Source organism: Saccopteryx bilineata, chromosome X, assembly GCF_036850765.1.
Source record: "Saccopteryx bilineata isolate mSacBil1 chromosome X, mSacBil1_pri_phased_curated, whole genome shotgun sequence".
Lineage (NCBI taxonomy): Eukaryota > Metazoa > Chordata > Mammalia > Chiroptera > Emballonuridae > Saccopteryx > Saccopteryx bilineata.
This window is the reverse complement of record NC_089502.1, coordinates 89,796,328-89,820,433: the sequence shown is the minus strand read 5'-3', so window position 1 is coordinate 89,820,433 and position 24,106 is coordinate 89,796,328. Positions and strand designations below refer to the sequence as shown.

At 52.5% G+C, this 24,106-nt stretch overlaps 1 protein-coding gene across 3 annotated transcripts in view; it reads right to left on the bottom strand.

Annotated features, from left to right (window-relative positions):
* ZNF185 (zinc finger protein 185 with LIM domain) overlaps nt 1-21,019 on the bottom strand; it is an 84,498-nt gene extending 63,479 nt beyond the window's left edge. For 2 of the 3 annotated variants that reach the window (XM_066248800.1, XM_066248799.1), the window contains exons 1-3: nt 2,785-2,833; nt 2,468-2,591; nt 1,970-2,035 (exon numbers count right to left, since the gene is read on the bottom strand). In XM_066248800.1, coding sequence (XP_066104897.1) covers nt 1,970-2,035; nt 2,468-2,591; nt 2,785-2,818 — 224 coding nt within the window. In that variant the 5' untranslated portion in view covers nt 2,819-2,833. Of the gene's footprint in view, nt 1-1,969; nt 2,036-2,467; nt 2,592-2,784; nt 2,863-20,884 lie in introns of those variants that run through there. The other variant, XM_066248798.1, reaches the window with a different exon arrangement.
* Between the last annotated feature and the right edge of the window lie 3,087 nt (nt 21,020-24,106).

Sequence of the window (24,106 nt, the reverse complement as noted above, 5' to 3'; positions counted from 1 at the left end):
CCCCCTTTTTTGGACCTTCCCTTCCTCCAGCCCCTGGGACACCCATATCACAAGTCTTTATGGAAGTTTGGGACCTAAGCGTATGGCCAGGGCTTAGTAACTGGCTAGAAACCATTAGGCTCTATGTGCTGGGCACTTCCTAATTGGGAGAAACTGAGGGAGTTCAGAGGGCTCACTGGGTGGTGGGTGGAGGTAGGAGCCAAGGGCTGACAGGGTGCACAGCCAGGGCTCAGGTGCAGGAGATAAGGACTTTGTTTAGGAACAGAGGAGCCTGGCACTGGAGTAGCAGGATTGGGTCTAAGGGGACCTCATGCAGGCAGGCAGGAAGGGCAGCTCAGAGACCCAGTGTTCTCCATCCTGACAGACCCTGTACTTAACTGGGGACAGTCTCCTGGAAGTGACCAAGTTCCAGGAACATTTGAGGTAGGACCTGAGAAAGGAAGGTCACTTGTACCCCTTCTAGCCACAGTGAGCATTTCTGGCTGAAGTACTTGTGTGCTAGGGAGGCTAGGTCATGGCCCCTGGCTGGCCCTGACCCCCCTGGGAAAGAACGAGAGCTGAGGTTTTATGTAGACTTCTGGATAGCCCTGCTCTGGACCCTCAGTCAAACTACCCCAGGACATACTTTCCAAGTGCACCCCCCAAACCAAGGCTCAAGATGAGAACTGCACCCCCAAAGTAAACAAGCCCACCCTTATGAGCAGGCTATCTCTGAGCCAACTTCAGGTCCTTGACAACCTCACCAACTGCAATTCTCTCTTGTATGTTCATATCTCTACTTGGGTTGTACTCATGGTCCCTGCCAGAATGTCAGTTCCCCGAGGAGAGGGCTATGCCTCTGCTTGGCACAGGGCCTGTCAGGTAGCCAGCGCTAAGTCACTGAAGGGTTGACAGGCGAGGCCGCAATTACCAAAAGCAGCCTTTGCGGTTAGCAGTAAACTTGGACCTTCCCTTCTAGCTGCAACCACTGCCTCTACCAGCACCTGAGAAAGGTCCTGGCAATGCACTCACTGCCCACTGTTTGGAGCAAGGATCAAGCCTGAATTTTTAAGTCTCCCACTCCCTTACTTTTCAGGAGCAATTCCTGCATATCTAGGCAGTTGTTCACATGTTTCAGAGCTTCCCTGGACACCTCTGTGCAAAAGTCCTTGAAATAGAGGGGACTAGTCCCTTATCCAACAGTCAGAATATGTCATCTTAAACTTGGGAGGTGGTGGTCACAAATGTGTGTTTCCTCTGGCATGCCAATTATCAGATGCACTCAGAAATCAGAGCTATCAATAAAGGAAGTCATGTGTGACTCTTAAAGCACTTTATAGACATTGTCTTAATCCCTGAAGGGAGGTTTTTTTTTTGTTTTTTTTTTTTTGCTTTTTGTTTTGTTTTGTTTTTGACAGAGACAGAGAAAGACAGAGAGAGGGACAGATAGGGACAGACAGGAGGGAGAGAGATGAGAAGCATCAATTTTTCATTGTAGCTCCTTAGTTGTTCATTGATTGCTCTCTCATATGTGCCTTGACCAGGGGGCTTCTGCAGACTGAGTGACCCCTTGCTCAAGCCAGCAATCTTGGGCTCAAGTTGGTGACCCTTGCTCAAACAAGATGAGCTCGTGCTCAAGCTGGCAACCTCTGGGTTTCGAACCTGGGTCCTCTGCATCCCAGTCCAACGTTCTAACCACGGTGCCACCACCTTGTCAGGCCCTGCAGGGAGTTCTTAATGACAATTTTGATCATAGTTGACAGGTGGTACCATGGAGGCCCAGGAGGGGAGGCAGCAAGGACAGGAAACTAGACTCAGTCCTGTTTCCCTTTCCCAAGGGGGAGAAGAATGGAAAATCTATTCTTCTTGTGTATTTCAAGTGACTTGCTACAGACCCTGACATCCGTTCTCAGCTCTTGTTCCATTACCTATCTCCCTGAAGACTGCAACATAGGGCCCACCCACCAGCCATCTGAGGATCACCTCTTACCTGGCCTTTGGGACCTCCCCAGCTGATGAAAAGGATGTGGCACGACTCCGACCCGAGGGCGGCTCTCTGGGGAAAGAGGGGTTCCAAAGGAATGGCTCCTAGGCTCCCTACCAGCAGCCACCATGTAGCCTCCCTCCTAGAGGCTGCCTGCTGAGCGCCAAGGCAGCCGAGGGAGGTGCAGTACATGCACCCCAGGAACCTGGCCCACCATTCCCATCTCACATTCTCCTTCCCTGGATTGCCTTCACATTCCACGGGCACTTGTACGTGTATACCCCGGCACCCAAGGCTTTCCTGCTCTGTGACATTGGCTGAGACTTGCCCTCAGTTGGATTCTTTACCCTGCTCCAACCTCCCCAACTGGCCTGTGGTCACATTTTCCTACTAGCTCTGAATGGCGGAAGCCGCTCAGCATCTCCAGGTGTGGATGAGTCTCATGGATCACAACCCAGCCCCCACCCCCCATTGCTTCTGGCCCTCCCAGCCTCCTGGACTTACAGAGTGTGGCCCTCTGATTCACCCTGCTTGGTGATCCAGCTCTTGTCCCCCTTCAGAGTGGTTCGCACCTTCATCTGCTTGAGGACGTTACTACGCTCCTCCTCGCCCACTGGGAGAAGCTTCCCTGCAGGGGCAAAACCACACAGGTTCAGAAGGGGAGCCCAGCCCCAGGACCCTGGGCTTCCTTTCCAGCTTTCCCAATATGCCTCTTTCACTCTGCTGCCTAGGCAGCACTCATGGGCTTGGCAGGGCCAGTCTGGAAAAAGGTAGCCACATACTGAGCCCCGGACTGGGACAAGAGGGAGACTGGGCCTCACCTTTGGTGCTGTTTCCGAGAGCTGAGATGCTCATGGTATCTGCTTTGAAGGTCACTTCTCAGTTATTCAACAGGGCTCCTGGGGCAAATGCAAGCACATGGCTGTTATTTTATGTATTTATCGATATAATGACTTATGAGTCACCATGCGGTCCCTGACACACCAAGACTATCCAGACTGTCTTGTGGACATTGGGAAGCAAGAGCTGGTAAAGTCCTGGGTGCACTTACTGGATCTGCCACTACTAGGTGGCACACCCACATGTCTGCCTAGGGTCACTCACCTGTTGGGACACAGCAAGGCTGCTGGGCCTGTCTGTTTGAGAGATGACTTATGAGGGAACAGCAAAAGCCTCCCTAGAGAGCTCTGATGGCCAGAATCCAGGCCTCAGTAAATGTGGGGAGGAGAGTGGCAGCGAGGGAGCTTTCACACAGATAGCAGGCCCCTGGGGGCAGGCACCGGTGGGCTTAGAAGGAGGTCTGGGGGAAGGTAGAGGCTGGGGGAATTTTGAAGTTGGGCCATTTCGGCCCTGGCAGGTAGAATGTCGGCCTGGCATATGGATGTCCAGGGTTTGATTCCCAGTCAGGGCACAGAGGAGAAACACCCCTATGCTTCTCTACCTCTTCCCCTCTTGCTTCTCTCTGTCTCTTCCCATCCTACAGCCATGGCTCGATTGGAGCAAGCTGGCCTCAGGCAATGAGGATGGCTCCATGACCTCCACCTCAGGTGCTAAGAAGAGCTTGGTTGCTGAGCAATGGAGCAAGGGCCCCAGATGGGCAGAGCATCACCCCCTAGTGGGCTTGCCTGGTGGATCCCAGTTGGGGCACATATGGGAGTCTGTCTCTCTGCCTCCCTCCTCTCACTGAATTAAAAAAAAAGAAGTTGGACTATCGCTCAGTACTTAGTAGCTGTCTGACAGACTGACGGACCCTGGACCAGTCAGCTAACCTCTTGGGCTATTGTCAGTATTCTTATTTGTAAAATGGAAGTTTAAAAAGTCTACCCTTCATGACTGTGAGGACAGAACGCACCAATATCTTACAAAGTGCCTGGCACTACCTGGCACAGCAAAGATCGCAGGGCAGTTAAACAGGAGCAGTAACTCTCAACCTGTCTTTATTGGGGGAGAGGATTGTGGGTGGCCCTCAATCAGTGAAAGCATGAATTGGGGGTATGCAACCCTGTGTGGTTCAGGGGTTGGCTCCATCTCCAGTGAGGAAAGCCCAGGGTCCCACTGCCAAATTCTAGTGGCCCTTGGGGACGAGGCAAGGGTGGAGACTGGTAAGGGCTTGCTGCTCTGTCTGGGAAGCAGGGGACATCTGGTGCTCTCCTTTCTCTTCCTCTCTCTGTCTTCTAACCCTGCTCTCCCTCCTTGCCTCCTCTCTGCACTTCAGCCAGGTGTAGCCCTCCTATGGCTAGTGAGGGGTGGGCTGTAATGGCCTGTGAGGCCTTCACAGCACCATGGATGAAGGCTGTTTGCCCACTAGGGCCTGAGGTGAAAAAGCCAGTTCTCCAGGCTGAGACCAGCCCAGTGCTGCAGGAAGACAGAAGGCCCACGTCATGGGTTTAGTCACAGCCCTGACTTGCCACAGCTGGCCTCTTGAGCCCTAAGAGAGGGCACGATGAGAAGCAGGGGCCCTGGCTCTGCTTATGAGGAAGATCAACCTTCCTTTTAGGGGTCAGTCACCCTCTGGGCCCCTCCAGGGCCAGGGCTGAACAACTGGGCCCTGCTGCCAGTTGGCAAAGCCTGGACATATTTCCATGGAAGTCAGGGGCACACTAAAATGGGCAGGGGGCCAAGAGCAAACCAAATCTGCCATGTCAGCAAGAGCTGGCTTTCTCATAAACTGTGCCAAACGAGCGGCCCAGGAGGCCTGAGCCTTCTGTGTGCCAGGAGCAGCACCTCATCATCAGGGCACCCAGCATTCTCAGCCCCTGACCAAGGTGGCCACGTCAGAGTTCTACTGACATGGTGACAGTGTGACAGAGTTCACACTCCACGGGTGATCCTCACAGGCCCAACTATCCCAGCAACCCATGAAGTGGTCCCACTGGGCGTGGCACACAAAACTGCCCCCTGAGATCTTGGTCCCTTGGTCTCCTGGTACTGCTGACTGACTGTGAGTCCTTCACCTCCTCTAGAGCTCAGCTCAAGAACTCCTACTATGTCTTTCAATTCTTTCTGGAACTCATCAATCTTCTCTTGACATACCTGTTGGCCACGTTGTCTAGAAGTTTTCTGCCTAGTCGGAACCAAATAACCCATTTCCAAAATCAGGAGGGACTCACACACATGCAGAATGACAGAGGCAGAAAGGCCACCGGGGATTCCCAGGCCAATGGAGTAAGGACACACACCAGAGCCCACAGTGAGGGAGGGCAGAGCTGGGATGGTGCCCACACTGCCTCAGATTCCATCTTTACAGTTAACTCCTCAGTCAGAAGATTCACACAAACACCAGGGCCAATGATTCATCTTTGAAGTCAAATGTCTTTTTTTATTTTTATTTTTGTATTTTTCTGAAGTTGGAAACGGGGAGGCAGTCAGACAGACTCCCGCATGCCCTGACCGGGATCCACCCACATGCCCACCAGGGGATGATGCTCTGCCCATCTGGGGCATTGCTCTGTTGCAACCAGAGCCATTCTAGCACCTGAGGCAGAGGCCATAGAGCCATCCTCAGTGCCCGGGGCCAACTTTGCTCCAATGGAGCCTTTGCTGCAAGAGGGGAAGAGAGAGACAGAGAGGAAGGAGAGGGGGAGGGGTGGAGAAGCAAATGGACGCTTCTCCTGTGTGCCCTGGCCGGGAATCGAACCCGGGACTCCTGCACGCCAGGCTGACGCTCTACCACTGAGCCAACCGGCCAGGGCCAAATGTCTTTTTTTGATGGGGCAATCTATCTTAAAGTCATAAAGTAGAGCCTTCCCACAGACTGAAGAGGAAGGCAGATTTTTGGTCAAGGGGCTTTTAAAGTGAAGATTGCTAGCCAGAAACATGGAGACGTGAGATTTGAACTTAGATCCCTGCTGGAGAGCTGGCTCTGCCTCCACTTCACTATCCCTTCCTCCCCCCCTCACCCCCGGCCCTAGTTCAGGCCAGTCTCTTCTGACCTCCTCCCTGGTCCACCTGCTTTTATTTGTGCGTCCTTCTGGGAGCACTCATTGGCTCCTAATCCCACTCTGTGTGGCTTCTTACTCAACTTCTGTATGGTCTCCACTGTTTAAGACTGGGGGCAAACTCCCCAGTCCAGTCCTCTGACCCAGCCACTTTTCTTCTCACCCCTACCCCAATGTTGGCACTGCTACAAACAGACAATGTGACTCAGCATCCCTGGAAGGTGGCCCTCCAGCTCCTCTTGACCATTCTTCAAAGCCCCGTTTGTTCTGTCTGGTCTTGTTCCTAGGGGCCTTGCTCTCAAGGATCTCTCTCCTCCTCTGACCCGAGTGCCTTGGGACTGTGGACCCAAGTCTTCCCAGACAAGACCTGCCCCCTCCACCAGCCTCAGCAAGGACAGAGTCCAGGTACCCCTCACACCCCCAGCACACAGCCTGCATCCACCACTCCTGCCTCTGAACCAGAGGCTGGTGGGGGCCATGCTTCTGACTTAACATCATTACTCTTCTTCAGGGGCCCCCAAACTATGGCCGTCGGGCCACATGCGGCCCCCTGAGGCCATTTATCCGGCCCACCGCACTTCCGGAAGGGGCACCTCTTTCATTGGTGGTCAGTGAGAGGAGCATAGTTCCCATTGAAATACTAGTCAGTTTGTTGATTTAAATTTACTTGTTCTTTATTTTAAATATTGTATTTGTTCCCGTGTTGTTTTTTTACTTTAAAATAAGATATGTGCAGTGTGCATAGGGATTTGTTCATAGTTTTTTTTTTATAGTCTGGCCCTCCAACGGTCTGAGGGACAGTGAACTGGCCCCCTGTGTAAAATGTTTGGGGACCCCTGCCCTTCTTGGACCCAGATCTCCTTTTCTCTCAGAGAACAAAGTAGAATAGTTGGGAAAATCCTTACTGCAGACAAGAGCAGTTTTGAAGAAAGGAGTCTGACGACTTGGGAGAGTGTTTCCTGGGCAGCTCTCACACACCATTGGTGGGCAGGTCAATAGGGGCATCTTTTTGAAGCACAAATCTCCATGTTTTGAAAACCTTAGAAAGGGCAAGCCTGTTGATTCAGCAGTTCCCACCTCACAGCCACATCTCCTAAAGAGACGACTGTGTAAGTGAACCAAGTATATGAGAGGGGCATCATCTCAGTATGGAGTGTAATGGTGAAAACTTGGCAAATAATCTAAATTCCCAATAGTAATTTTTAAGCATATTCAATCATTCAAGCACATACTATGCAGCCATTACAAATGATATTGATGTGTATGATATTTAACAAGCCTTCATGCGTATGGTTTTCATATATCATTAAGTGAAATGCAGCTTTTAACACAAGATGTGTAGGATGGTGCTATTTACTTTAAAATATACATACATGAAAAGGCACGTAGGCCTGACCAGCTGGTGATGCATGGATAGAGTGTCAGCCTGGGATGCCGAAGACCCAGGTTCGAAACCCTTGAGTGCTGGCTCATCCGGCTTGAGTCTGGGGTCGCTGGCTTGAGTGTGGGATCATAGACATAACTCCATGGTCACTGGCTTGAAGCCCAAGGTTGCTGGCTTGAGCAAGGGGTCACTGGCTCAGCTGAAACCCCCTGGTCAAGGCACATATGAGAAAACAATCAATGAACAACTAAAGTGGCACAAGTGGATGATTCTCATCTCCCTTCCTGTCTGTCTATACCTATCTGTCCCTCTCTGTGTCTTTCTTGCTAAAATTAAAAGAAAAAAAGGTACGTGGAATAAACACCTGAAAGAATGTATACCAAAATATTTCGCTCCTCTGTATTTCTAATTTTTCTATCATGAATGTCAACTGCCTGTATTATGATAAAGTTTAAAGAAACAGTAGTTTAAGCAAATGAAATGGGAGTTGGAGCTGCTTGGACAGCTGAGGATGGGTCTCAAAGTCTGCTAAAAGGATAGAATGTGAGGGAAGTGTATGGATGCAGCAGTCCTGGGAATTCTTCCTCTAGTAGACATCCCAATGCCCAGAGGAATAACACCCTGGGCCTCTAGGAGTCCACTGTGTTGTGCTGAGCTGCACGATGCCTTGCCTCAGGCACACAGGGCCTCCATCAGGAGCCTCCATCCTCTTTGCCTACAAGCTTGGGGTGAGAGAAGAGCAGGCTGTATGGTTAGGGTCTGATGTCAGTCAGGAGGTCACAACAGCAGCTGCCCCAGCAGCACAATACAGAAGCACCCCCGGGAACAAAAGGCCAGCTTTTCTCACAAAGGCAAGGGCCACAGTAGGAAAGAAGCAATGCACTCTGCAGGTGCTGAAGCCAGCGCCCCATCCTCAGGCCTCTCCCCTCCCACAGTCCTCACTTCACTTCCTTACACCTTGCCCTCCTACGCAGGCTGTCTAGCACTGTTCCCAGGGAGGAGACCGGAAAGGTTGGGGAAGAGGTGCTCTGAGCCCAGATGTTGGCAGTGATGGAGCAAGAAGACCCAAGTACCAGGATGGGGGCCTTGGCCCTGCCCTTCCATGGAACCGTGGGACACAGGTTGCGAGCGAGCTAACAAGGCAGGCACCCAGTCCAGGGGTCAGGATGCACAAGCTCAGCTGTAGGTCTGCAACCAGCAAGCAGTAAGTGTACTGTCATCTCCACTTCACCATGAGCAAGGGAGCCCGGACAGGTTGGGCAACTGGCCCCAGTCCGCACTTCCAACACTTCCAGAGGGTGGAGGGTACAGCTGGATTCTGAACTGCAGCCACACTGTAGCTCTGCTGACTCCATGCTGCATGGCTTAGAGTGCTCCTTGGAGCAAAATGCCAGGGTGAAAGTGGCCCAGGCACCTCTCGCTGGCACCTGTATACTTCCTCCAAGCTTGGCACTTGGCCTCAGCAGCTGACTTGCACCTGCTGGAGGGAGGGGCCTCTTGGACATGAGCCAGCCACATACACAGCGTCTGTGTGGTTACTCAGCCTGGTCCAGCCACTAGCACCTCCACACACCGAACTCCACAATCCCCTCCAAGGAGGGCAGCCCACACCCCTGTGGGCTCTCTTTACCCGCTGTGAATAAGATGCAAAATGCTACCCAAGTTCAAGAAGACATGGAGGAGATAAGCTGCTCTGACTGATGTCCTTGCACCTCCTCACTCACCCCAAGAAGAAGGTGGAGAGTGAAGCGAGATGGACTCTGGATCACTGGGTTGTTACATCCCCAGCCACCTTTGAAAGAACAACAGGAGACCTTCTTTCTGCCCAAGGCCTTCCAGTCTTACATTTTCCCTGGTCCATGAACCCTGCCATTCAGAAGGGCCACCTGACCTGCTCCTCGTCTCTAAGTGGCCTCACATGGCTGTTATGCTGTCCTACTCTAAGCCTCGGTCTTCTCATCTGTAAAGTGGTGCCGAACCAACAAGCTTGTGGACCTGTTGTCTAGGCCTCTTTCTGGCAAGGCACCTCCAAGCCAGAGCACTTCCTAGAATTTAGATGTCTTGATAATGGTGGGTATCCTCATCTCCCAAATGGCTAGTGTGAGTACATTTCTGGTCAGGACAGCCATTCCATATACTGTTTCTACCTTGATAGGGAGAAGTCTTCTGGTTCCTTAGGAATTGCCATATATCCCTGCTTATGGGCCTTGGCCTAGGCCACCAAAGGGATGGGTGGCTTATCTGCCACTTTCCATCCCAGCTGTCCCTCCCTTACAGCACACTTCTGGGGCTGCCCTAGATGTAGCCCCACTAGGCAGTACCCCATCCATGCCAACTCTGAGCAAGACCTTACACTGAGACTGCACCAGCCTGCCCCAGGGCAGTTCAGGACCAAGTCCAAAGCCTCCTGAGCAGGCCAGGGCACCTCAGACACCAGGTGGGTGCCCCCAGCCCACCTTCATTGCCTTTCATCCTGTTCTTTATCTCCCTCTTCCATTAGCCTACAGATGTCTCTTGGGGCAGGCAGGGGGAGATGGGGATAGATCCTCTCTGATACGAATGGCCTCAGAATGCCAAGAGGTGTGCTCCCACTGCACCTTCCTTCCTGATGAGCAGCCTCTCAAGGCTGCCCAGCAACCTCCCAGGAAAGGGGCCTCTGATCTTTTTTTTTTTTCTTTTTTTCTTTTGTATTTTTATGAAGCTGGAAACGGGTAGAAACAGTCAGACAGACTCCCGCATGCGCCCGACCGGGATCCACTCAGCATGCCCACCAGGGGGCGACGCTCTGCCCACCAGGGGGCGATGCTCTGCCCCTCCAGGGCATCACTCTGTTGCAACCAGAGCCACTCTAGTGCCTGGGGCAGAGGCCAAGGAGCCATCCCCAGCGCCCGGGCCATCTTTGCTCCAATGGAGCCTCGCTGAGGGAGGGGAAGAGAGAGACAGAGAGGAAGGAGAGGGGGAGGGGTGGAGAAGCAGATGGGCGCTTCTCCTGTGTGCCCTGGCCGGGAATCGAACCCGGGACTTCTGCACGCCAGGCCGATGCTCTATCACTGAGCCAACTGGCCAGGGCCGGGCCTCTGATCTTAATTGCACAGAAGCAAGGAGCCAATGAAGGGGTAGGTGCAAAGAGCCATAGCAAGACTGGTGATGTCAGTGGAGTCAAGCTGATGCTGGCAGATTAGCAGGAGGATGGTAGCAGGGGAGGAGGGAGAGAGGGGAATTGCAGACTGTGATGCAAATGTTTGGCTGATGCACGAGGAGACAGAGATGGAGAGAAAAGCAGCAGGAGGGTGAGCCTTGCAGCCCACAAAGGCGTGCTCTGAAAAACTAAGTTAGAGAGTTTTCTAGAATAACCACCCTGCTTCACTCCCCAAATTGTGCACACCTCCTTTTCCAAGCAGGCTTTTGTGTCTTTGCCCTGACCAAATGGTTTTGAGCTCCAGCCCAGGAGGCATTTCCCTGAGAATCCTTCAAGTCCCACAGCCTCCTGGCTCAGGGACACAGCCCAGTCCCATTCTTGGTCACACTGCACTAAAAACATCTGCATTTCCCACTAGCCTGGAAGGAAAAATGATCCACAGGAGATGAGGGAGGTGTAGACGTGCAGAGCTCATCTCAGGCAGAGACTACAGCAGCCTTGGGCGTGGATAAAAGCATGGAGGGCCATCGACCTGATAGCTCTCTCTAGTCCCTGAGTGTCATCCCATCTTGGGGCCCTCATGCCAGGCCACTCCAGGATTAAAATATCCTCTCTGCTTCCCCTGCACAGATGGAAAGGGCTGGCTTCTTCCAGACAACTGGATACACACCGAGGAGGAGGCAAGGCAGCTGGTACTGCCAATACAGGGAGCCTGGAGCACCCCAGCCCCCAGACCTCTGGCCTGGGATCTTTGTGGAAAGGGTTTGTATGAAAGGAGACAGCAGGCTGAGCAACTGCCCTTCTCTCACGTTGGGTGGCAGGGGAATGGGAAGTGTTGGATGTCAGGTTAGGACCTCCTAACTAAACTAAGAGGAAAGAGCCCTGGCCAGTTGGCTCAGTGGTAGAGCGTCGGCCTGGTGTGCGGGGGACCCGGGTTCGATTCCCGGCCAGGGCACACAGGAGAAGCACCCATTTGCTTCTCCACCCCCACCCTCTCCTTCCTCTCTGTCTCTCTCTTCCCCTCCCGCAGCCAAGGCTCCATTGGAGCAAAGATGGCCCGGGCGCTGGGGATGGCTCCTTGGCCTCTGCCCCAGGCGCTAGAGTGGCTCTGGTCGCGGCAGAGCGACGCCCTGGAGGGGCAGAGCATTGCCCCCTGGTGGGCAGAGCGTCGCCCCTGGTGGGCGTGCCGGGTGGATCCCGGTCGGGCGCATGCAGGAGTCTGTCTGACTGTCTCTCCCCATTTCCAGCTTCAGGAAAAAAAAAAAAGAAAGAAAGAAAATAAAATAAACTAAGAGGAAAGAGAAACAAATCACCTTTTAGCCTTGCCTCCTAGAAGCATGAAACCTTGTTGCACACTTTCATGTTGAACATGAAGGAGACACAGCCAGAGGGCATAGGTGTTGGAGCTTGTCTAAATGTGGGTGTCTGAGGGGCTGGCCACCACGAGCAAGAGTGAGTGAGCACACTCTGGGCAGAGGAGCAAGAAGCAGGGCTTCCCCAGAGATGAACTATAACACTCTGCACCCAGGGAGCTGAGAGGAAGCCCAACTACATTTTCCCACGTGTACTGACTTTCCAAAGGGCCCCATTCCTGACTGGCAGGGATCAGCACAGTTCTATCTCTTGGAACCAGAGCCCACTACGCAGCTCTTGGTGGATCCCTAGGTATGGGTCAGGAATCAGCATGTGAAAGCAGTGGGACAGAGCAAGAGTATACAGCTCAGAGCACAGCCGATGCAGCCAAGCCCAGTGACCAAATTATGAATGCAGCAAGTGACATCTAGATGAAGCCATCAAGGCCTTGGGCTGCCCAGTGCAGGGGCCGATTGCTGGACCAAGCTCAGGCCACAGAGCTTCACAGTGAAGCTCTGTCTGTGGACACTTACATGGGGCCCCACAATATGGCCTTCTGCTTCACTTCAGCAGAAACCTAAGTGTTCCCATCTGGGTCATGAAGGGGATGAGGTGAAGTGATGAAAACTCCCTTCTCTCCCAGCAATTTGCTCCTAAGATGAGTGCACCAGCCTGTTCTGGTCCTGCAGCTGGTCACTACCAGGGGTCTCAGAGCACACAAGTGGCCTGACAGGAGACTCCTTTCTCCCACAGGAGCTTGGCTCCCCACCATTGGATGAGGGTGTCAATGACTAAATCATGGAAAAACAAAGCCTGCAAGAGGGACTCCAGCTGTCATACCTTTCCCCTCTAGCCCATCTATGAGAGCCTGAGTTGGTCTTTACAACCTGAGGCTCCAGGCTGCCAGAGCCATCCTCTAAGGCAGGGGTCCCCAGCATGCGGCCCCCTGAGGCCATTTATCCGGCCCCCGCCACACTTCCAGAAGGGGCACCTCTTTCATTGGTGGTCAGTGAGAGGAGCATAGTTCCCATTGAAATACTGGTCAGTTTGTTGATTTAAATTTCTTGTTCTTTATTTTAAATATTGTATTTGTTCCCATTTTGTTTTTTTTACTTTAAAATAAGATCTGTGCAATGTGCATAGGGATTTGTTCATAGTTTTTTTTATAGTCCGGCCCTCCAGCGGTCTGAGGGACAGTGAACTGGCCCCCTGTGTAAAAAGTTTGGGGACCCCTGGTCTAAGGCTTTGTTCCTCCTCACCTGTGTGACAGCCTGACCTGACGGGAGATTCTCGGCACAGGAAAGCCTCCTACCCACTTGCACTGTAAATGTTCCCTTTGGACAAAAAGCCTCCAGTGGCCTCAGCATTGATGAAAGGACTCAAAGAAATGTCCCCATGCCTTATATCCACCTTCCAGAATAGACACCCAGGTCCTTTTTGGGTGTGTTTCAAACAAATGTCTTTGAGCATCAAGGTCAGGGTCTTCCTCTTTTGTGTGTAAGTGCCTGTGAGGAGCCCCTCCCAAGCTCTTTCAGGGACATGCATTGTCCCAGAATTGGGATGCTCTGTATTACCAAGGAAAGAGTGACACCGAAGTATTCAAAGGCCCCATCTGCTGGAGAGCTCTGCCTCTCACTCAAGGGGCAGCAGGTGTCTCCTCCCAGACTGTCCTTCTTTAGAGAGCTTTCCTCTGTAGCCAGACTGGCAGTCCCTGTGCCTGAAGGGGGCAGTAGTAACGGAAGCTGAGAAGGTAATTGGGACACTGCTTGTTCAGAAGGCTTCAGAGACAAGCCAGCTGAACCCATCAACTGTTACTGCACAGGAGAGGCACACTGGTGCCATCAGAGACATAGAGGAGTTGGCCAAGGCCACAAAGCTACACACCTGAACTGTCTCTTCCAACTCAGGAAAGAGCACTAGATAAGGAGTCCAAGACTTGATTCTGTTAGAACAAGTCACTGAAAATGCCACTTACCTTCTCTGGCCAAAGACAAAGCCCTTTCCTCAAAGTGCTCCCTGACTCCTGCCCTTAGTCATGAGGGGAAAGCTCACCACCAGGGACAAAAGATGACATGCAGTGTTATTTTTCAGAGCCTCTATTGCTGTCCTGTCTTCCCTCTGGAACATCCCCTTGAGGTCAAAGGCCCAGCATTGTAGGGAGAAATCAGGCTGAGGGGCAGGGATCCCCAAGAAGGCTGCATCAGAAATTGCAAGGATGAGCTGGCATGCATTGCACAGGCCATGCTGATAAAGGCCTCAACACAAAGAGCAAAGGTGCTAAACACTCAGGCAGGATGTGCCATGGAGTGTGAGGGGACTTGGGACGCTAAAAGTCAGGGAGTGTGACCTCCACCCCCTTTTTGGGTGCCCTCGTCCAGTCCTTTCTCAAGGCACATACTTGACAAACTGTTTCAGTTTGGACCCAGGCAGACCTAGGCCAGCACGCAGGCAGCTGACCTGATTCCCCAGGCCAACAGGGTTGCAATGATCAAATGTCCCATTTGAAGGTCTAGTGAATGAGGGCATCCCGAATCATGGTCTCAGTAGCTAGCAAGGAGTCAGGAGCTGGTTCCTTTCCTCCGGAGAGGGTCGGAGCAGGTTGCGCTACTGCTGCTCTGGGGGTTCCTGGGACACAGAGGGTCTCGGCAACAGTCTGGTGGAAGGGCCCTTCACAGGCCTGCCAGAGCAATGACTGAGCAGCTGGGTCTCCAGGGCCCACAGTCTGCTGCTCAGCATAGAGCTCCCAGGGGCCAGCTGAGTGGCCAAGCAGAGAGCCTTGACTTGCCCTTGATGTTCCAGTCATGGGGGGCCCCACCTGGAGGGCAACCACTGGGGTGGCAGGAAGGAGGGGCACCACATGGAAAAATGAGTGGGAGGAGACTTGGGTTGCAGAGGGAAAAATATAATATGAAAAAAGAACACATGAGGGGAATATTCATAAATGTGCTTTACAGGTAAATTACTTCTGCATAAAAGTATGGAATTTTACCTCCCTCACCATTCCACCCCCAATACCCCAGAATCTAGACTTCTTGGAGTCAGCCCCGGAGATGTCCTGGGAGGCGGATGTCTGAGGTAGATTATCTCCCTCCCAAGGCAGTGGTGAGCGTGAGCCCTGAGGAGCAAAAGGAGCCATGGCCACCTGGCCACTATCACTCTTGAGGGGCTGGGATTCCTCCTGGCTCTACTATGCCCATTTTCTAGCTCTTGGCAGGCTGAATACAAGTGATTGCTTGGGGTGACAGGGCAATTTCAGAGGTAGCTTGGCCTCGAAAGCCAGTGAGGGCTTCTGGGCAGAGCCCTCTGAGATGTCTCCATAGAGGCCAAGGGCTGCTCAGAGCCCACATGCTGGACACAGCAGGACCCAAGAGCTCTCACCCCAAACAGAACGCTTTGTCTCACATGGGCTATTCTCATTGTTATCCTGGCCTCCCCCTCCCCTGCTATACTGTGACATGGGGCCCTGAGGAACCATGGGAGCCCTCTTATGGGGCCTGGGCTGGCTGTGTCACCATACCTCCAACACGCCAGTTGTTATTGCAGCCTGGGAACCAAGGTGTTTTTAAGCCCGTCCCAGCAGGAAAGAAATGCTATCCCCATCTGCACACAGACAGGCAAGGAGATTGAAAGGGACTCATGGAGCCCACCCTCACCCCAACCAATTCTCCCACTCTAGAATATCCCTGTACTCTCATTGCTACCACCCATTCGACCTTTGCCAGGGCAGGCCCAGTGATAGCAAAGTCCCCTCACATTTGCCCCAACTACCACTGGCCAAAGCTATTTCATTGTGTCCCAGGTAGAGATAATCATAAATGAGACTGGAGAGGAAAAGCAGTGCCCAGCCCGCTCTTCCACCCACACCATTTCCCACCACAGCTAATCATGGGCAGGCCTCCTCCTCCTCCTTCCCGCAGCTTTGCCCACCCAGTTCCCTCCCACTCTCCTCCTTTCTCACCTTCCTGTCTTCCTAGGCCCAGGGTCCCCTGAACTCCACTCTTTCCTCTTATCACTACCTCCATTTTTATTTTTTTGGATAAGAATATGAAGACCCAGAGAGGAGAAAGCATTTGCCTAAGGCCACAGGTTCATTTATTCAACAAGCATTTATGGAAAGTTGATGCAGGCTGGGTGCTGGTCAGAAGCCTTGTGAGGGCACTGCTAGAGCGCTGCCTTATCCAGGGAGGCGCCCTGGGCTCCAGTGCTTCCCAAAGAATGAAAGAATGAGTGGGAGTTCCCTGGGCAGAAATGGTGAGGCAAGTCCTAGCTTTTGGTCTTTGGGTTTTTGTTTTTGTTTTCAGTGTTAAGTCAGGTGCTGCCTGGTGGGGGCATTTCCACCAGGGATACGCATTCTTGTGACTGGAATCCTCGAGCCTCTCTCTATAGCAACTCTTAGCCACATCGAGCTCTCTGGGAAACTGATCTAGTCATCAGAAAGTGGCGTTCTGAGCCAACAATTGCAGGTACCAGACCAAGGGGGCTGGGCGAGTGCCTGAGAAGTGGCCACAGATGGGGCCAAGACCAAGGACCACCTTCAACAACCAGCAGCAGTGTGGGAACTGCTCACCACTGGCTTCAGAGGCCCAGGTCTCCTCTACGACCCAGCTATGGCCACAGAGCTCTACAGCCACCTCAGCGGCCACCAACAGTGACCCTAGTTCTCTGCTCCCTACTGAAATGGGAAGTGAGTATGTCCCCCACGGGACAAGTGTAGACAGTATTTCTGAAAGGGGCCTCTGGATCCCTCTGGAGCATGTGTTTAAGCTGCAGATTCCAGCCTCCTCACATTAGAGTGAGAATGATACCCATAGGGCCTCTTGTCCTTTCATTTTCCAGTCCCTTTTCCACTGAGGCCTGTCCCTCCCACTTTCCTATCCCAGCCCTTCTCAGTTCTCAGTCTTTCTTCCCTGTGCCCCAATGCACAACACAGGCAAAGGATCGGAAAACACTTGCCAAATATATATTTGTATATCTGTGAGATAAGAGGACCTGGCTCCATTCTTTTTTTTTTTTAAATGATCTTCATGCTTCTTACTTTTCATTTTTAATTTTTTTTTACAAAGACAGAGAGAGAGTCAGAGAGAGGGATACACAGGGACAGACAGACAGGAACGGAGAGATGAGAATCATCAGTCATTAGTTTTTTGTTGAGCATTACAACATCTTAGTTGTTCATTGATTGCTTTCTCATATGTGCCTTGACTGCGGGTCTTCAGCAGACCGAGTAATGCCTTGCTGGAGCCAGCGACCTTGGGCTCAAGCTGGTGAGCTTTTGCTCAAACCAGATGAGCCCGTGCTCAAGCTGGTGACCTCAGGGTCTCGAACCTGGGTCTTCTGCATCCCAGTCCGACACTCTATCCACTGCGCCACCGCCCAGTCAGTCCCTGGCTCCATTCTTAATCCTCAAATGAGTCCTGATCAAGTTCTTCTCTGTGCCTCAGTTTCCCTTTGAAAAAATGACCTGACACCAGCCAGGTCCTCCTCTTGTCCCTTCCATAGCTACTCCTTAGTGGAAGGTTACTGTCACACAAGTGCCTCCATGTCAACCTCCCCCTTCCTGAAGAAAACCACCAGAAATGTTAGCAGTGGAGAATCCAGATAAGGCTTCCAGGGAGTTTTTTTGTACCATTCTTAAAACTTTTCTGTGAGTTTTAAATTAATCCAAGATAAATAGTTAAAAATAAAAATAGTGAAATTTTAAAAGAAAGCAAATCAGATTTTAATAGGCATCCAGAAAGGACCTAAGAATTAAGGTTTCTTTGGAAATCATTTAACTGTTTGACACCATATTCGTCACCGACACAGACTTGCAGTGATTTTCAAACAACTGTTTTTCCTCAAGTGTGGAGACTATATCCCTCCTAACCTGGCCCCAACCTCCGTCCCTAGCCACCATGGCCCCTGGAGGAGGACACTGGTCCTAGATCAACTGACATCCCTGACAGAGCACTGCCTTTGCACCAGGTAGACGTTCCTGCCTTCAGCCTCCATTCTGTACAGGTGATAAAACCTAGGCCTCCAAAGGTTGTGTGATATGCTCAGGTTAGATCAGGGGTCTCAAACTCAACTCAGCATGTGGGCCACAGAGCAAGATCACAGCTGTTCCGCGGGCCGCACTAGGTCTACAAAAGGCAACTGTTACGCAACACTTTTCTCACTGCAGTTGAAAACAAAAAAAAATCAGTACAACGAGCACAATCGTACATGCAGTTTACTCAGTGTCACAAAACGACCAGAAACTGTAGTTCGCATCACAACTGCTGTTAACTAAGCTAATATCTAGCTAGGATGCTAGAGAAATGAAAAATACAAGTAGGCCCCTAGGCTTACTTAATTTTATCCAAAATATTTTGAACTTCGTGGATTAGTCTGCGGGCCGCAGGCCGCGAGTTTGAGACCCCTGGGTTAGATGATGGCTAAGCTAGGGTTTGAACCCAGCTGACTTCCCAGCTGCTCTCTTACTCCTAGGCTATAAAGGCACCTCCTTATCCCACCATTCACGTTTCTAATGCACTTCATGAGTCTCCTGCCAGTTCTCCAAACCTTGGAAGCAATGATGCCAATTTCTCTTGAGCATCACTCTCAGGTGTGTGGGTCCCTAGGGAGTGCTGCCCTTTTCCTGGCATCAGGCAGCTCTCTGCAGGCACAATGGAAATGAATGCAGAGTCCCTGATGGACCCCAACCACGGGAACTCAAAGGCCCGGGATGCCACGTGAGCTGCAGATCTCTTCTTCCCAGTTCACAGTCCTGTTCCATGCCATGAGGGTCTGGCGGTGAGAGTAGTCTCTGGGCTCAGCAAGCAGAAAGCAAGCTGGTATTACACATGAGCTGACACCCTATGCACTGTGGCTTGAAGCAAGATCCAGACCAAAGAAATATATCACCCGCAGAGGCTGAGTGGGGAAGGAAAAAGGAGGGCTTCCGGCTTCCAGAGTGCATTGAGTAAGATTGGGAACTTTTCTTGATGTGTGAGTGAGGACAGTTCAGGGACTGGGTGACAATGCTTAGGGTGGCCAAGTTCCGGGCCCACTGCTGAAGGCCTGGAGTCTCTGTCCTGCAAGATCTCAGGAGGCCACATGGACATTAGGGAGAAATGAAAGGAGCATAAGACAGGCTGAGGGTAGCTGAGGTGAAGTGTTGGCTGTCCCTGGGGTCACTGCTTTCAGGTGGGGGCTTTATCTGGAATCTGGACTCAGGTTGAGGGGAAACTCAGGTGCACAGTTTCGATGCAGGTGGCAGCTCCTTATTGAGTAGCCTCTCTGTCTCTCCAATTGAACTGTCATGCCCTGGGCAGGTCTGCATATGATTTCTTTCTGGGTTCCCACTGCTTGGCTCTGGGTGGAACATACAGGAGCTTAGGAAAGACTGGTTTTGGTTTTTCAGGCACAAGGAGAAGGTCAGACCCAGGCAGCCCCAAAGGATATGAGAGCCTTGATCAGGTAGCTACTGATTTCCTCCTCCTACTTCCAAGCCTTCCTCCTCTAAAAAGCATTCCCTGGTCCTAACAGCCAGAGCTGTTCCCTTGCTCCAGGCACCTGTCACAGACCCTTGTGCTTATGCCACTCAGAGCCACAGCACTCAATGTGGTCACTGGCCACCTCCGTCACTGACTTGTAAGTAGCCAGAAGGTTAAAAGTAACAGGTCTGGAGCACTGGTGTATGCCTGACCCTCTGCTGGGTGTTTTCCATCAGCTCTCTACAGCTGAATATGGAGCCCCAGCCGGGCCAAGGATTCTGAAGGCCAAGCCAGGAAGGCACAAGGGCTGGGGCTGGGAATTGATGGAAGGAGGGGAAAGACCAGATGATACCTCACCTCAGAGAGAGGTATCATCTGCTCCTTCCCATCCTGGGGTGGCCCAGAAGTGATGAGGCAAACAGCACAAGCACTGAGGCCAGCTGGCCAACTGGTCCCTGGTCTGTGCATCTATGTCCTGGCCACTTGCTTCTAAGTGGCCAGCAGGGCATCTGAGCTGTCCCTGATTTTTCAGATGAGGCAGTATAGGCTCTGGAAGGTAGAATCACAGCCCCCCCCCAACTTCCTTCCTCCGCAGCTTTATGTGAGCTAGTGAGGAGGGAGTGGGAATGCAGAGCACCTCCACTGCTCAGGCTTATCAGCCCTTGGGACCCTGGTTGTCTCCAGTCAGGTACTCCAACCAGGAGTCCGAAGGGCCATGAAACCAAAGCAAGACTGGGTCTCGGTACTAGAGGCCTCCTCCACTGCTGGGTGGGGTGTGAGGGACTCTTTCTCAGGGTTCACAGATTGTGGTTCTGAGATGCAGCTGCACAGCCTTCCAAGATGTCAAAGCGAAGTGAAAATGACTGAGTGGGAACACAATTCTTACCACACTCTGGATGTCCCAAAGCCCAGGCACATCCACCTCTGACCTAATCTTAGCCCCCAGCATCCTTGGGTGGCAGGTGACCTGGCGAGTTACATCCTTGGACTAATGGAGCTGCCCAGATGCCCCTGGCTTGGAAGCAGCAGAGAGGATGGCCAGAGGGAGGAGCTGAGCTTTCAGTCTCTTTTTGAGATGAGTTATCACTCTGCCTTTTTTAAAGAGGACAGACTCTTGGCTTCCTCTACCCCCATCAGAACAATACAGCCACAGAGTCTGCTGGCTGCAGATCCCGTCGATAACTCCCAGTGACACTTGATTCGGCGCCTTCTGTCTGAGCAGCTACCTTTCCTGTGGCCCTCCAAGAGATTGCCTGGTGCACAGTACATGCTCATCACAAGCAACCTACTCTGGGTCTCAGTTTTCTCATCTATAAAATGGATACAGGGTAAACTAGCTGATCTGAGATCCCCTGATTCTTAGGCCTGCAATTAACTCTCAGAGCATCCTGGCCCCAGGCCGTTAACTAACAAATCCTCTCTCAAAGGGCAAGAGCAAACGAAGCCAGCCTTCTTTGCCTTTCTCAGTCTTTTTACTCACGGTGAAGAACAGAAAACCAGCGGAAGCCCAAGAGGGATACTTGAAGCAGGTGAAGATTATGGATGGGGAAACTGCGGCCCAGAGTTGTCCCTGTCACCTGGCTGGGCAGGGGCCCTGTGCCCCCTGCCGCCTCTCTGCCGGGCCGCGCCGACGGCGACTCGGTAGCCTACCTGGAACAGGTGCTTGGTTCGCGGGGCGGGCAGAGAGTCGCGGGCTCCCTCGGCGGGGCCGGACGGCGGGCCCAGGGTGCGGCGGGCGGCAGGGAGCGCGCAGGGCGGCGAGGAGGCGCTGACTGGGCTCCGCCCGCAGGAGAACAAACAGGTTTTCTCTGGCGACCAGAGCCTCGCCCCCTCGCCCCTCCCCTCGGCCGTCCCCCTTCCTCTACCCTCTCCAGGGGTAGGTACATGGGCCTGGCACATTCCGCACATTCTCCCGCCAGTGTCCTGGCCCGCCCGCCCCTCCTGGCCCCCGCCCTGCGGGGCTGCTGGAGAAATCAAGGCCAGGACTCCTCGCACCGAGCCCAGAACGAACTTCAGAAGGCTCTGCTGCTGTGGAATTTGCCGCTGGAGGCAAATTCCTCCAGGCTCAGGGCCGGGACTGGGAGGCCTCCGCCACGTGAAGGGCCCCAGCTGCGTTAGTTGCGCCCCTGCCCGCACCCGATGCGATCAGGCCTTCGCTCGAGGCCAATGACTTCCACAGATGCTGCGAGTTAATTCTGTCGAGAACTAGATCCATTTTACAGATAGAGATCCCAGACAGCGACGGGGTGAGGGGCGGAGGTGGGTGGCTGGCGGCTGAGATCATGCAGGAAGTCCCAGAGTCTGTAAAGAAGAAGAAGAAAGTGAGGCTGCACGGAGGAAGTTCTCATCTTTGAAGGCCATCATCCTAGGGCGACTTGAGGTTCCCAAGGCACAGCAGCAGCGAGCACCCTGTCAGCAAACAGGGACACATCACAGGCTGGGCAGGGTACACATCAAACTGGAAGACTAGTGCAGTTCGATTAGTGTCATCTATTCGTGCTTTTTGAGCATTTGTGTCTTTCAGTCAAGTTACTGAGGATTTGCTTTGTGCAAGGCACTGGGTGTGGGGGTGGGGAAGGCTAGGCTGGAGGAAGCATTAAAAAAAGCCCCTAACCCTACCTGTGGTGGTGGTGGTGGTGGTGGTGGTGGTGGTGAGAGCAGAATGCCTCCCAGGCAAGGGATAGTTAAGCCAGTCTATGAGACAGTGGAGCTGGTTAAGAGTTGCCCTATCAGAATGTCAGAATCAAAAGGAGTGACCAACAGGTTCTCCTTCATCCAGTCCTGCCAAGTCTATGTACCAAATGGCTCTCCAATCCATCCATTTCTCTCCACACCCACTTCCACCAACCTCAGCGGTCTCCTTGCCTGTGCTCTTGCCTTCTTTGTTGTCCCCACACAGATATCTCTTTAATAGTTACAGGTTGCTCCCTCCTTGCAGCTCTTCCATGGCTTCCATTGCTCTCAGGATAAAAGCCAAACTCTTTAAGGGGCCCAAGGATTCGGTTGCACTGACCTCTCTGCAGGTCCAGCCACTCTCTCGCTGGATTCACTACACTCCAGCCATGCTTGCCTCCTTCTGCCTTTGGACTGCATCACAAGTCCTGTCTCTTTGGGGTATTTGTTCATGGCACTCAAACTTGCTAGAGTGTCTTTTGTCCCCTTCTCTGACCAGTGAAGTCTTAGTCATTCTGCAAAACTTTCCTCAAGTGTCCGTAAATCCTCCCCTGACTGCACAGGCCACTCAGTCCAGTTGATTACTTCCTCTGTGTGCTCCCCTGTTTTCCTCTGATTACATTGATCCAGCAGTGGACACCATACTCTCTTGTTCTAGATGGTGAGCTCTGGGAGGACTGAGCCATGTCTGAGTCATCAGTGGGGCATGGAGACCAGCCCAGGGTGTCAGAGAGGATTTTCAGAAGGAGAAGACTGAGGTGTGATTGAATTTCTGGAAGCTGTTCTCATCCTTCATTTTTTGGGCTTCATTAGGTAAGGAATAGCTTCCTGAGTCTGCATGAATACACATGAGGGGTAAGGCTGGGGGAATTGTATCTAGAGTCACTTCCCTTCATCTGTCTCTTGTCAGCAAGTGTTTTTCTGCTCCAGTCTGGTGGCCAGCATCTACTACTTTCCTGTCCCCCTTCACATTGGGCTGCTGGTGTCTAGATATATTTGGCTTGCCATCCTAACTCCTAAACATACTTACCATATGACCTAGGGTGTGTCACATCTCTTCTTTGGGCCCCCTTTCCCTTTAAGAGCCTCTAGTTTAAAGAGATAGAATGTAGAGGACGCAATGATGGATTTGATGTAAGGGCGAGGAAGAGGGTGGCTCTTCCTTCCCAAGGCTACCAATGGGAATGGGAAAACTCACTCCAGAGCCCTAAGTCTGGGTGGGCCAGCTACACAACACAAGCAAGAGTTATGTCCAAAGCCACCAGTGGCCAGTCAGCAAGGTGAGGTGGGGGGCTATCAACTGGGCTGCCCTAAGGCTTCGAGCTCTTCCCATGTCCCAGATGATTCAGTCCTGTCCAGGCCAGATTTACCATGACAGTGCCAGCCAAAGGGACCAGCCTTTCCTCAACTCCTCCCTCCCTGCCAGGCCCTGCAGCTGATCTCCTTTGCAAACGGGTTTAACTTGAACAGTAACTGCCCTGCCCTGCCCTACCCTGCCCTGCCCTGCCCAACTGTTCACTGCCCCAGAAGAATGCCCCCACCCCTGGCAGAGCCACGCCCAGCCACCTCATCCAGGCTTCAGGGTCCCTGACAACTCTACCAGCTTTTTTTTTTTTTTTTTTTTTTTACTCCTTGCCCTCACACACCTAGACCCAGACACACCAACTACTCTCCTACCACCATGCCCTGGCACAAGATATTCACTTTGTAGTGACTTCCTACCCACTCTTAGCTGCAACATTGCCTCTTTCATAAACTTCCCCTTGGCCTAGAACTTGAGGGACAAGACCCTGGTAGTTGCTGGTTGCCGCCAGCCTGGACTCTACCCTTGCCTGTCCTGAGCTTGGCCCCATCTCTCTCTTTGCCTAGTTTCTCTTGTGCTTTGACCCTTATCCACTGCTTCAAGATGGTAGAGTCCTCCTGAAGCTCACAGCTCAAGCACTCTCCCCACCGACAAGCAGACCCTCAGTAAGGTCCTGCTCAGAGGGTGCAGGTGCTGCCTCTACGTAAGGTGGGCTTTAGGGTGGGGCCAGGCTGGGTTGCCTGGGTAGGCAAGAGGTCTGGAAGGTAGATCCAGGAGTAGAGAAGTCCCCCATGCCTAGTGGGATCACAGCAGACAATGGAGACAGATTCTCTGGGCAGCCAGGTTGAAGCAAGCAGATAAGTACAGGGATAGGTGGCTGTTTGGAAAGAACTTGC